Raw genomic sequence first — 12814 nt, 5'->3', positions numbered from 1 at the left:
CTACTAAGGAAGATGTAAAAATAAATTAAATACCAATGTCTTCATTATGTATTCATTTATGCACAGTTATCTCGGACTACTTTACCTATTGAGTGCATAAGACCACTATCCACATTTGCATTGAGTAAATTTGACATAGCAAGAACAGTGCAGTGCCGCAGCGAAGCCAGCCTTCGAGACATTCCACGCTTCCTGCCACCCGTTTGTGCACTTTCATCTTCAACTTCACTGCAGTCGTTTAGAAGATTCATAAACAGTGTGAAATATCTACAGAAAAAGAAACACAAAGTAGAAGATTCTGCAAAGACAACTGTCTGAAAAGATCTGCATACAGTAGCAAATAGACAATAAGCCCCCCCCCAAAATCTCGTAATTGCCCCAACTAATCTTTCCTGTAGCACAGTCCAAACTTTCAAACGTGTTGTAACACCACAAGGCACTGTCCTAAAATGTGTATGCAAAGTTTCTCAACCAAGCAAGTGAGTTTTGCAGGTGTACCTTTACCAACAGATGTCTTGAAAGAGATTTAAAGTTTCATGGATAAAAATATAATATCAAAGCAAGTTGATTTCTCCCATGAATTAAGCATACATCTACATTAAAGCAGAAACAAAGCCGAATTTCATAATTATTTTCTAAATGAAAATGTTTCCATAAACCTAGGAGGCTGAGGTTTGTGAAATGGGGCATGTTAGAGGTAATTCCTGTTTGGATAATAAAATGATTTCTGCTATAAGAAAAAACATAGTTTGTAATAAAAGTCATATGGTGCATCTGCTTAGAATCATTGTATAGGAAAATAGTTAAAAGGCATTATTTACTTAAGAAATAACTGAGACTTTGCTTCCATCAACTCCACACCATCTCCTTCTTCAGGCTGTAGTGGAAGCCCAGCAAGAAGAGAGACCACTGCTTCCATACTCGCTTGGTCCAAATCTCTGAAAAATAAAATTTTAAGCAGCTGTGTATCAGTTCAGTTAGCTAAGACTATGCATTAAATAACTCTGTTGTTCCTCACCAAAACAACAACTCAATTTTTGGCTTTTCCTTAAAATTACTAACACTAAAGGAAGTCCTCACAAACCAGCTCAGCTGAGGGTATCAAATGTCACCTGGAACACTGTTAGCAACTTTAGAAACAGTTTAAGAGTACTCTCTCTTACCTTGTCAAGCACTTCACATCCTCATCGGTCGCTTGATTGGATGTTCCCATAACCCAGTCTGTCAAATATTCCACCATTTTGTTCCTGTTTCATATAGAGATATTGCTTTAGCTTTGGGGTTTTGTTCTGGTTTTTAAATAGCCCTTCTCTCAAACACACTTATACTGTTGGCATCATTCTTAATCGTTACAAATTCAGTGTAAGAACTACCTGAGCCACCAAACACTGAAGATGATCTGAACTGTTTTTATTATACCAAGTAATACCCCCGTCTGTATCACACACACAATTTTTCACATGTTTTTAGTATCCCCACAATCAAAATAAAATTTTAATACAGCATCAGGCTCTAAATTATTCTGAAGACAAAGACAGGAGTACTATCCCTATACCAGGAATACTGGTGTGAGACAGTTTGTAATTTATTTTTCTAAACATGTAACTAAATGAAATGACATTTGTCCACATTACACTATCCTAGAAGTTATAAACCCAATACTTACCTAAATTTCATTTCTTGGCAAAATGAAAGGTCATCTCTCCTCTCCATCATTACTTCTACTAACTGACACAGCTTAGTTTTTATTTGAATCGCATGTACCAAATTTCCAAGCACACGCACATACCTGAAGGAAAAAGCAAAAAGATTGGTTAAATATTTCATCACCACACATCTGACCAAAGCATGCAGCTCCATGCTGCGACCTACACACTGCCTGACCCAGCTGACACACAGCAAGTGTCTGGGCTGACTTTTGTTTATCCGAGTAAGCCAGCCCTTCTATCGGCTGAAGATCAGTAACAAATCTCTTCCAGCCAAAGAAGTTCTCTATTAGTATAAAACTGAACAGAAATCTGCCCTTCAGATGGCTTTTAACCACTAACACCATGGTACAGAAAAGAAACCAGGAATGCTTACAAGAGTAGGGCTGAGCTACAGAATGGTTAGTTCTTTAAAAAAAAAAAAAACAAAACAAGTCATCCTCCATCTGTGTGCTTTATGCTGCAGTATAAACGATCTCTGTGATTACTGAAGTTGTCAGAACCACAGGAGGAGGATCAGCAAATCAGCTGCTTCTTTCCCATTAATACAAGCAGAAAAGATATAAAGCAGGAGGGTCTACCTGACGTCATGAACGTATTAACTTTGTACAGGAATGTCAACAAGATCTCTTACCTAACCAGATTTAGCATCATTGTCTCGATACTAGCTTGTCCAAGATGCTCTGAGCTCCCCTCTGTATGATTGTCAAGCAAATTCTTCATTATAGCAATGGTTTGCTCTACAAATTGTGTGTTGGTCTCGGTTAACAAAACCTACAGGAAGAAAATTGCTGGTCTTAATTCTCTAATTTTTGTGAAAAACAAAAAAAGGGTATTTTTCAAATACACTGTGGCATTCCAAAAAAATCTAATCGACAAGCATTTTCCTAGTTATCAACCAGCCAAAAGAATTCCCATGCACGTCAAGATTAAATATGTCAATACTACCAGCCATAACGATTCTGAGAACATTCTCACAGATCCTGTTACTCAGAGTTCACTAAGAATTCAAGAATGTTTTCAATTACCTGATGTTAAATACAGCCTGCAATCACAAATACAGTAATTACTAACGCATGCTGTCAAATACAATCACAACGCTTGCAGGTCTTTTGTACAAAACACGAACAGGTACCAATTTCTATCACCCATGTTGAAGACAAGACTGACACTTTTTATTAAGACACAAATGTGAAGGACTATATCAACACTTTACCTGTCCTTGAGAATCAAAAAACTTGCTGATGGTATTCTTCAATTTGTTAAACAACATTGGATAAAGTGCTGGACTCAACTCCAACCCCACCAGATCTTTAATATTAGTCCGTATCTGAAGTCCCACTTTCTCATGGTTACAGACCATCAGGGTCAGCAATCGATCGATGAATTTGCTAACAGGGGTCTCTGCGTTTCCCTCGGTGGACACCATGGAGATCATGGAGCCCTTGCGCTCGTTGACAGGGCCCATGGGCGGGCTGTAGGTTGCTAACCCTGCATTGCTGCGGTGCTGCAGGCACACTCCCCCAAGCGCACACAAGAACCCCGTCATGTTGATCCACTCCTGAAGAGAATCTGTGTCAGACAGGTCTATGGAGCCTCCCCCACTAACGTGCGACATGCGTCTCTTAACGATTGTCTTATGAAGACTTTCAGCAACCTGAAAAAGAACGGCTGAAGATGAAATCTCTTCAATTAAGTATAACTAATGGAGAGAGAGCAGAATTTCAAAGCACCATTTACAATTCCAGTCCCAAGAAATTCCTAAGCTTCACCTTTTACGGGGTATTGTGGTGGTATGAACAGAAACCTAAGCAGAGGCACTGGTTTTAGAGAAGTTGGGAGAGTAAGGCCAAGAAGGACTGAAAGGGGTTGCCCAGTCAATTCCCTGCTCTGCACCAGCATAAAGCAGATTTCAACAATGATAGCCAGCAGCTTGTTTAAAACTTCCAGTGAAAGGGATTTCATAATTTCTCTAGTAGTATTCCAGAGCTTTCTCTATTCTTTTTTCAATTTCTTTTTAATTTTTAAGCTCAGCCTCCACCTCCCTTTGAGCAATTCAAGTCAAATTAACCTCTTGGTCTCTTTGTGAGCATAGTGAACAACTGACACTTTTTTCCTGGAATACTCTCATGGAGCTTAAGTCTGCCTCCAAAACTCATTTTCTCAATTAAAATTCAATTCCTTAGAACAAATAAGCTTAAATAGTTATTTTGAATTTCTAAGGGTCGAACCTATGGAAAAATTCATAGTCACCTGCCCATCTTCCATTTTGGTCTTTGGATAGTTAAGGATTAGTTTTGTAGCTTGTTCCCATTTTGCATGTGTATCCTCCCAGGCCTAAAATAAGATAATCAAGATTTAACTTCAAATACACTTGTAGCAACAGTATTTTCTGTTTTCAAAAAAATATGAAAGCAAAGAGTAAACAGACTCAGAATGAAGTTTACCTCTGTGTTGCCTGCAGTTGGATGTTCAATGCGTCTTAATAACGCCATCACCCTTTTCTTCCCTACAAAGCAGCACACAACGTTTAACCAGGTTTTTTGAAAACCCCTCCACACCAAATACAAGGATCTTTTTATTAACAGTCTGAACATATCCACTTAATGTGTTTAAAAAACTATTCCTCCTTTTATACTTTGAAATCCCCATGAACTCAGTCACTCAAAGTCCCTACTCCTTCTAGCAATTCCAGTGATGAAGATATTTCAGTGAAAGCAGGAGTAGCAATCTAATCAAGAATCTCACCATGTTTAAAGAGCTCAAACGCAAATAACTTCATCTCATACAGGCATTTTACAGATTGATGATTCTTACCTGTTGACATCATATTGCTAACAGAAGCAAACTCCATGAAAGTATTGTAGTTTGGCAAAAAATTATGCACTGAGACTTCATCTACTCCACATCTGATATCTGCCTCCTCACAGAGGTGTCGGAAACAGGACATGGCAACAAGGACTGCCTCAATATCTGGGCTCCACAAAAACATGTATAAGGCAACTTCCAATTTCGTTTGGGCTTGGCGACAAATCGGTGTTCCGCTGCATCCTGCTGTACTTTCCTTGGGAAACAGAGAATTCCGCATTTGGTAATATTGTTTATGAATATGGCAATTTTATTAAAATATAGCCTTATCCAAATTGTTCTTTAAAACTGCTTTTATTCTATAAGGAATAAGCAATCCTAAACAAGATCAGAGCTCCTATATGCTGTTGCATGAAGAGCATGAACCTGCTCCTTTCATAAGGACAGTCACATACTTAGGAAAATCTTACAGATATTGGAAAAGTGTACATTAAAGAATATCCTCTTCATTTTTTTCCTGCAGCTAGAACTAGTAGTAAAACTAGGCTTGCCAACTCGTCTGTCAAAGGGTATACCTTACTAAAAGGCTTGATTTTATGATCCTTCACAGTACACTCAGACTGCATGTGATACTTTAAAAAGTGAGATTTCAGATTTATTAACAACAGACTAACATGTAGGGATGCTACGTGCAATCCTAAGAAAAAAAATATTCACCAACATTTTAACTTGAGTAACGTGTGACTTTTAAAACTCTGAAACATCATTATTAACCAGTATATTAGACACATACATTTTGTAGGAAACAGATGTCTTTTCCTCTCCAGAAATAATTTTATTTTTTAAAATTTACTCTCAAAGTAATTTAATTTCTAATTGCACACAAGTTTTTCTCCCCAAGTGTTAAACAGAATTATTCTCATATATTACTTACCATAGAAGAATTCCCTTTCCCTTTCCTGAGGGTAGCTCCTGGAGCACAGCGTATCATCTCTTCATGGTCAAGAGAAATTTGACTAGTTCCACTTCCAGAGACATCATAAAGGAACAGAAAGTGGCAGGAACTCCTATCTGATTGCTATAAAGAGAGGGAAGAAAAATAAATCAGCTTATTTTTTAAAAACAGTAAAAAGGATAGATTTCAGGAAGGTAAAAAGCCCTTCACCACTTACACAGTACCTTCCACACTGGTGCTCTCAGGGCTTTATAAAGTCACCCACATTAATGGTCTCTTAGAATGATATTTCCCCTTAAGAAATTATCTTTAGGGTCATCTTCTAAAACATCACCTTGAGGTAAGCACAGAATGATGCCTTGTCATCCCTTCCTCCAGGCCTCCTGAAAGCCCTATGGGCTTCTTGGTTTTACTCCACAGAATACATACTAACATAAATAGAATTATAATTTAGATGTAATTAAGTCTAAAGAAGCCAAGCTCAGGAGTACTGTACATTTTACTCTATACATTTTATATTTGATCAGAAAAGCAGGAACTGAGACTAACGAAGCAGACTTCTAATAACAACTATTCTCTTTTTCTGATCCTGGTATTAATGAACATCCTCTAAGCACTAAGAGGAAACAGATTTTTAAAAACAACTAATTGCTATTTGAAGGACAGGTGATTTCCACTTAGAGGCCAGATGTCTTCCTTAATTCATAGAAAGCCAGAATACCTAAGGTCTTCAGCTGTCATACATGAGATTATATTTTACAAATATGTATTCAACTGGAGACACCAAAGGACAAACCCTACTACTCAGCATCAACACAGACAAAAAGGAGTGTCTGGCAGTAACAGAGCTACTGAAGTTCAAAAGAGAAGAAAAAAGTAACTTCAAGGTAAAAAAATGCTCTCGCTGAATGAGGACTTTTTGAGCACGCTATATACTACACAGAAGACAGTATTCTTCTCATGTTAGCACAGCTACTTTCAGGTCAGATAAAAAAAACAGAAACCCTTTTTTTTTTCTAGTAGATCTTTAATTCAAAATGTAATATAGCAAGTCTGGTTCTAATTCTAGCAAGTATAGCATTACAACGTGTGTTTGGCTTGGAAAAAGTCTCTTGAGATTGCCAGAAAGAAGCAAGTCAGAATTCCAGGACTCACATGAACATGAAATCTAAAAATAAATCTTTATTTCATGCACGAAGTATATTTTATCATCACTAACTTTCCCTTTTTCTCACCTTGTGGACTCTTTCACTTTGTATTAGGCAAATAGGTATCAATAGATGTCAACATTTACTTACTTTGTTTTTTAGAAGAAATTTATTCCTACAGATGAGAATCTCTCGCAGCCACTTGAGGATTTCTGTACTGCTGAGCATCTGATGACTAGTTAGCTTCTTGCAGATATAAAAAAGCATTTGTGAACTGCAGCAAAATGAAATTCAGCATTAGCTTTATAACCTAGTTAAGAAAATTTCTGAAGATATCACTTCATTTTACATAGTAATAGGCAATTAACATGAATATCCTACACATGTACTAGCATCATCTATTAAAATGCAGAATAGATACCATATAGGTGTGTACTTTAAATGCCAAGCTCCCCTCTGACCCTTCCCACCGCCCAGCTGGCCTCTTCAGTTCCCTAGAGGAAGTTAAGCAATTGGGGTACTTGGTAGAAGTCCAGACTCCAGGGCTGTCGCTTCAGCAGTCCTCCATTTATCCACAGAACAGATACAGCACAGACAGTGGCAGTACAAGTTTACCTACACTGCTCTGACAACGTGTCTCAACTCTGTTCTGGAAGGAACACATCTAGGGATGTTCCTTCTTCATATCCATTCAGGCCTCACACTCTCTGTTAAAACTGCCAAAGGGTCCAAATTAGTGTCAATTTTAATGGGTTCTTCCCCCAGCCCGAACAGACCACAAACTCATTTCTACTGTTAGAAATTACAATAATGAGTTTCAGTTATCGCCCATCTAGGTAGGGCTCAGCCCCAAACCTATCCCGTAACAGCCCCTTGAGCCACAGTCAGCAGCCACGCCGGCCCACGGCTGGTGCTGGTAAGAGCGTTCCTCCTGGACTGTTGTTCCCTTGCTTCTAAAGCAAACATCAGCACCAATTCAGATTAGATCATCAAATATTTTTTTTTAATTTTTTAGCCCATGCAATTCTTAGAATTCGGAGTTTACAGATTCCTATTTTGTGATTTAGCATTTTGTATAATTTTGACTTTTTGGGAACTTCGCTTCCCTTAATATTCTCCAGGAAATCAACCGCAACAGCTGCTGTGAAGTTATAAAAAGCAAGACAACTTTAATGAATTAAATTTCTTTAAATACACAGGAAGGACAAATGGAAATCACAGGTCAGGGCAACCTACTACCTTCCTAAGGTGAGGGCCTCAGAGTCAAGATGGGCAAATCCACACCTCTCGAATTGCTTAGCACTGCGCTCCCTCAGCACCAAAAGGATAAAACAGAATTTAAACAAGTAGGAAACATCTGCATGAGGGGGAAAAGTCTCTAACTTTTCAAAGTAATAATAATTTCTACACCTTAAGGTCAGGCTGAGGAGGGTCATTAAGAAAGCCAGCAAAATGTTCATTATTATTTCGTTAAATTCATATAGTATAAGGAATATACAACTTTCTCATGAATACACATAACAACTTTGACTGCAGCTTCATGCCAAGGTTGCATAGCTTTCCCATAACATTAGCAGCTATTTCAAAAGAGAAGACAAATCCAACCAGCTAGTTCTCTAATTTACAAAAGTTAACTTACATACCTAATTTCCCAGAACGTTTCTATGGGTGCATCAGGATTCCACAAGTCAATGCTGTCTAACTGGTGAAGAACTAGCAAAGCCTAAATTCAAAACAAAGTAGAGTTTCACTTAAAGGCACAAATTAACAAAGTACATCAGCACAAGCAGAGAAATAAGTGCAATCACAGATTAATTGCATTGTTTTAAAAACAACAAAAGATATAAAAAGCATTTTATAAACAAGAGTTCATTTTTAGTCCATATCAAAACTACTTCATTTTAGTCTATTACATATTTATAATCCAAACCTAGAGGCTTTTCCTTGTGTTTCCACACAAACCCATACTAGACACAATATTTCAAAATATTTACTTAATGTCCATCTGCAAAAAAAAAATTAATGCAACCAATCCCATGAATGTAAACTTCTAGTGACAACAACAACATTTCTGTAGTGCAAGCTCTTTGCCAAGTCAGGACAGGCAAACCCTTCGCTCTTTGTAACCACCCCCCGCACAAGGGAAAACTGAGACAAGAAAAGGTTCTGGCCACATCTAAGAGCATCCTGGTGAACTACAACCAAAACTTTCATCTCTGCTTTCGATGTAGCCAGATTAAACACAGAACTTCACAGCTAATCAATGCTTCAGAGCTTCTCCAAAAGCCTTGGTTTGTCTGCGTACTGCTCACCCGGCCCAGAGAACATCCACCCCTTACCTCCATGGCTTCCTGTGCGATATCGGGCATGCTGGACTGCGGGACGAGCTGTACAAGGCCTGTAATCAATTCAGCCGTGCTACCTTGTGTCTCAGGCCCTTGCTTCCTTGGATTCTAAATAGCAAAAAGGAAAGCAAGTTTAAGTTGTAAAGCTTTTTAATCACTGACCACGTTACTGACGGCTACAGCAGCATTCCTGTAATGGGACTACGTGGATTTCTGGATCTTTAAGAAAGTATTTCATTTTTTTTAACGAATGATACCCCTTGCATATCATATCTTTGACAGAATTGAAATGTTTTTAAATTAAAACAATAAACAGACCTGACAAAATGGAAGACCTAAGACCACATCTGTCTTTCTACTGATTGAAATTATGACTCATTTCCCCCTCACCCCTTATTTTAACTTTCTTCTTGTTCTATTCTCCTTTCCGTGTCTCCCCTCTTCAGAGTTACCGAGCTTTCTGCTCCCCTTCGTTGTGTTGCTCTGGTTCTGTAAAATTTCTTAGTTTCTTTCTGGTTTTGTCTTTTTCTTTTGAAAGCAGAGAAGCATTATAACCAGAGAAAAGAATGAGTAGGGAAGTATCCTAGATGCCAGGTTGATGTTTTTAATTTTTATTAATTTAGTAGCTTCAAAAGTATTTTACTATGAATGAACGGTATGATAAACTTACACACAGCAAAAGCTTTGGATCAGCATGGATCAGTTTTACCAAGGACAACAGCAAGAACTTGTAGCTTCTGGTTTCCAAATCAGTTGGTTTTTCTTTAAATTTGAGGCTTGTCATCTTCTCCTTAAATGTAAGGCTCTGATGGAAAAAAAAAAAAAAAATCACAGTCACTGTCAGTAAGGTAATCTACACAGTAGTTACAAACAACTTATGAAGTGTATTGCTTTTATAATCTATGGTTCATGAAAAAGTTTAAAAGTATATAAAATTCACTCAAGTACAGTGGCATAGCCTTTTACTTAAAAATCTCCTTTTACATATGCATATGCTATCACTTTATTGTATCTTTAAAGTTTCCTTGAGAATTGTTTTAGGGAGTTGCATACGGACATGAGAAAAGTTTTTGCGTAAGACAAACTGTGGCGAAAGAAAAATGGGTAAAAGGACCAAAAAGAATTTACAGGGATTTTCTCTGGTCTGAAAAAGAAACAAAAATAAATGTTTCCAAATAAGCTTGAACACACGAGAGGGTAGGGAACTCTTTTCCAAAGGCAAAATATTCTCTTTTTTTTCCTGCCATAATCACAGTCCAGATAACAGCATTTTCATCTCTATGACCTCCTAAAAATTAACTTTTCAGTTTTCACAAGGTATACAGTGTGTCGCTTAAATTAAAAAAAAAATCTAGCTTCATGTGAAAAATCAGAAAACTATTTCTGTACCAGTCAACCTCCTTCCGTGAAACGGGAGACACGTTAAGCATGTGTTGAGGGTTCACGTAAGGTATTCTGGCTTGACTCCAGTGTGACCTGTATCATACTCTACCACTGCTGTCCACACAACAGAATGCAGGTAGCAATATGACCAATACATTTAACAAACAGCCATACACTCTGCTGGCTGTGAAATAAGTGTATATGGATGCTGCCGGCTGCAAGGATTCCAAAAAAATCGAGTTTATGCTTCAATCCTACAGTGTGCCCAACCCTTCAAAGTGAACCACCCTGCTGTATGGCCATCAACTGCAATTTCTTCATCTCAACAAAAATAATTTGGATGCATGCTCAAGTCTGTGAAAAATGAGTGCTTGTATATATACACACATATATAAATACATATATATAAAAATGTGAACTTGATAATTTGACCCCAGTATGTCCAAAGACAAAAGAAAACTATTTTGTCTAGTTCATTATTTGCAAAGATCTCAAACAATAATGTGAACTTGGTTTTCATTTTCACTAAACATACAAGTTCTGAACAACAACAAAAAAACCTAGCTTGAAATAATCCTCAAGGTAACTGAAGAAGAGGTATGACATCGTATAATTAAATTCTACAAGAAATTAGAACCACATGCTACTGAGAAAAAACACAGTAAAATCTAACACACAAAAAGCATCCGACCATGAAACTGATAACACACTTGTAGAGTAACTAACTCTGTGCTAAACCTCAGCTCGCTACAGTTAAAGGAATTCTGAGAAGAGGCACATGGCAAAAGAAGCTGATTCCTTTCGGTGAAGTGATTTATTTACTTCACACAATCAAAACTAAAGACTATCAATAAATACAGCGAGGGGATGAACAGCGGTCTGAAGCTAACAGACAACACTGGAACCAGAACACACGGGGATAAGTTAGACACAAATAAGTTTAGGCTGGAAATTAGAAACCAGTTCTAATGACCAGAGCAGGGAGACTCTGGAAGAGCATCATGATGGAAAAGTAGGGGCAGAAAGCAAAGAACAGAACCAACAGAAAGCCTTTCCTTCCAGGAAGGAGCTCGAGTGGTTGTGAAAGGGATCGCCTGGCAATTGCCAAGAGCAGCGCTGAAGAAGTCTCCTCCAGTCCTACATTCGTATGTAAAGCACGCGACTCTCGGACCCCGATGAAGTGAGGTGACTGCAGCGGTAACTATGCACAGAAAAGTCAGAGCAAGGAAAGGCTTTTCTGCGGTAGTTACAATGGGTCATACTTACAGCAACAGAGGCCCACTGCCATGCAAAACAGTGACTGGTTGGCATCTGAGCATGTCAGCGACAGCAGCCAGAAAGAACAGAAAATAAGAAGCAGAAGACAAAGCACCACCAATCAATGTCAGAGTTGCCATCACAATACCCCTGTTATTTTCTCAACAAACGAATATATACGTGTAAAAAGCAAGTTAAACATGCTGTGGCTTTCAACTAAAGGTATTTTGATCATTTGCTTTAATTTGAGAAGCCCAATAGGAAGATTTTCATGTATCATTTCAGGCCTTCTAAAGCAATCAACCAAATTCAGTTGACACGTGAAAAGGTCTGAATGGAAAGTTCAGAAGAAAGGCAACACAGCTGCACACAAACTTATAAAAAAATTTGGATGAACTACAAATTCAAATTTACTCAGGACTTTTTCCAAGACAACCAAGAATATTGACTTTATTTCATAACGCTTGAAAAATCTTTTACTTTGTTGCTGTCACCAAGACCAAACAGTCAACTTGCTCAACAGAAAGCAAGCAAGACAAATGGGAAGACGACACACTTCATGCCAGGCATGACAAAAGCATTGCAGCTTTCAGAAATCACATACAGAATGCTTTTGCTTTTCAGGTTAAGTAAGAATAGACATAGTACCTAGCTACTCACACAGCAAGAAAGCTTAAAATGAACAGCTAGCCACAGAGCACAGTTACAGAGGAAATATTTCTACATTGCTAGTTTAAAACCAGCATGAGAACTGAAAAAGACATGGCTAACTCACTACAAACAGTCAACACACCCAAACTCGCAAGGTTTACGGAGCATGTATGGCTCTCTGTTGCTTTTTGGATTGCAATGTTCTTCCCCCCTCTAGTTTCCAGTCTAAAGTTAATGAATAAAAAAGCCAGAATGGAATGGAGACACAGGAAAAACAACAGGTTCATGCTTTAACAGCTTCTTTACAAGTCTTACTGGAGTCATGCGAATTGCTGGATGTGCCCCGCAGCCTTGGATAGCTTTATGAAGGGTCTCACTGAACATGCTGCGCAGCTCCATGGAATGGCAGTACACAGCATCGATCTTGGGCCACCAGTCCAACGCAGACTAGAATGAAAACACAGAAACACTCACATGTTCAACTGGGAATATCTGAGTTAGATTATGATTTGTGTTAGACCTCTGAAAGTTACAAAAACTGGAGTACAACTAACCTTTACA

The 12814-nt window shown here is 38.1% G+C and overlaps 1 protein-coding gene across 1 annotated transcript in view; it reads right to left on the bottom strand.

The window, feature by feature from the left end:
• The window catches only part of NF1 (neurofibromin 1), a 77655-nt gene that overhangs the window by 53678 nt on the left and 11163 nt on the right, over positions 1-12814 (bottom strand). The window contains 15 exon segments of the mRNA XM_010087630.1: positions 86-267; positions 822-938; positions 1164-1247; positions 1667-1789; positions 2341-2480; positions 2923-3363; positions 3960-4043; positions 4154-4210; positions 4507-4770; positions 5449-5592; positions 6768-6891; positions 8261-8340; positions 8957-9070; positions 9633-9767; positions 12569-12700. Coding sequence (XP_010085932.1) covers positions 86-267; positions 822-938; positions 1164-1247; positions 1667-1789; positions 2341-2480; positions 2923-3363; positions 3960-4043; positions 4154-4210; positions 4507-4770; positions 5449-5592; positions 6768-6891; positions 8261-8340; positions 8957-9070; positions 9633-9767; positions 12569-12700 — 2221 coding nt within the window.

This window comes from Pterocles gutturalis, unplaced genomic scaffold, assembly GCF_000699245.1.
Source record: "Pterocles gutturalis isolate BGI_N339 unplaced genomic scaffold, ASM69924v1 scaffold20381, whole genome shotgun sequence".
Lineage (NCBI taxonomy): Eukaryota > Metazoa > Chordata > Aves > Pterocliformes > Pteroclidae > Pterocles > Pterocles gutturalis.
This window is presented reverse-complemented; position numbering and strand designations above follow the sequence as displayed.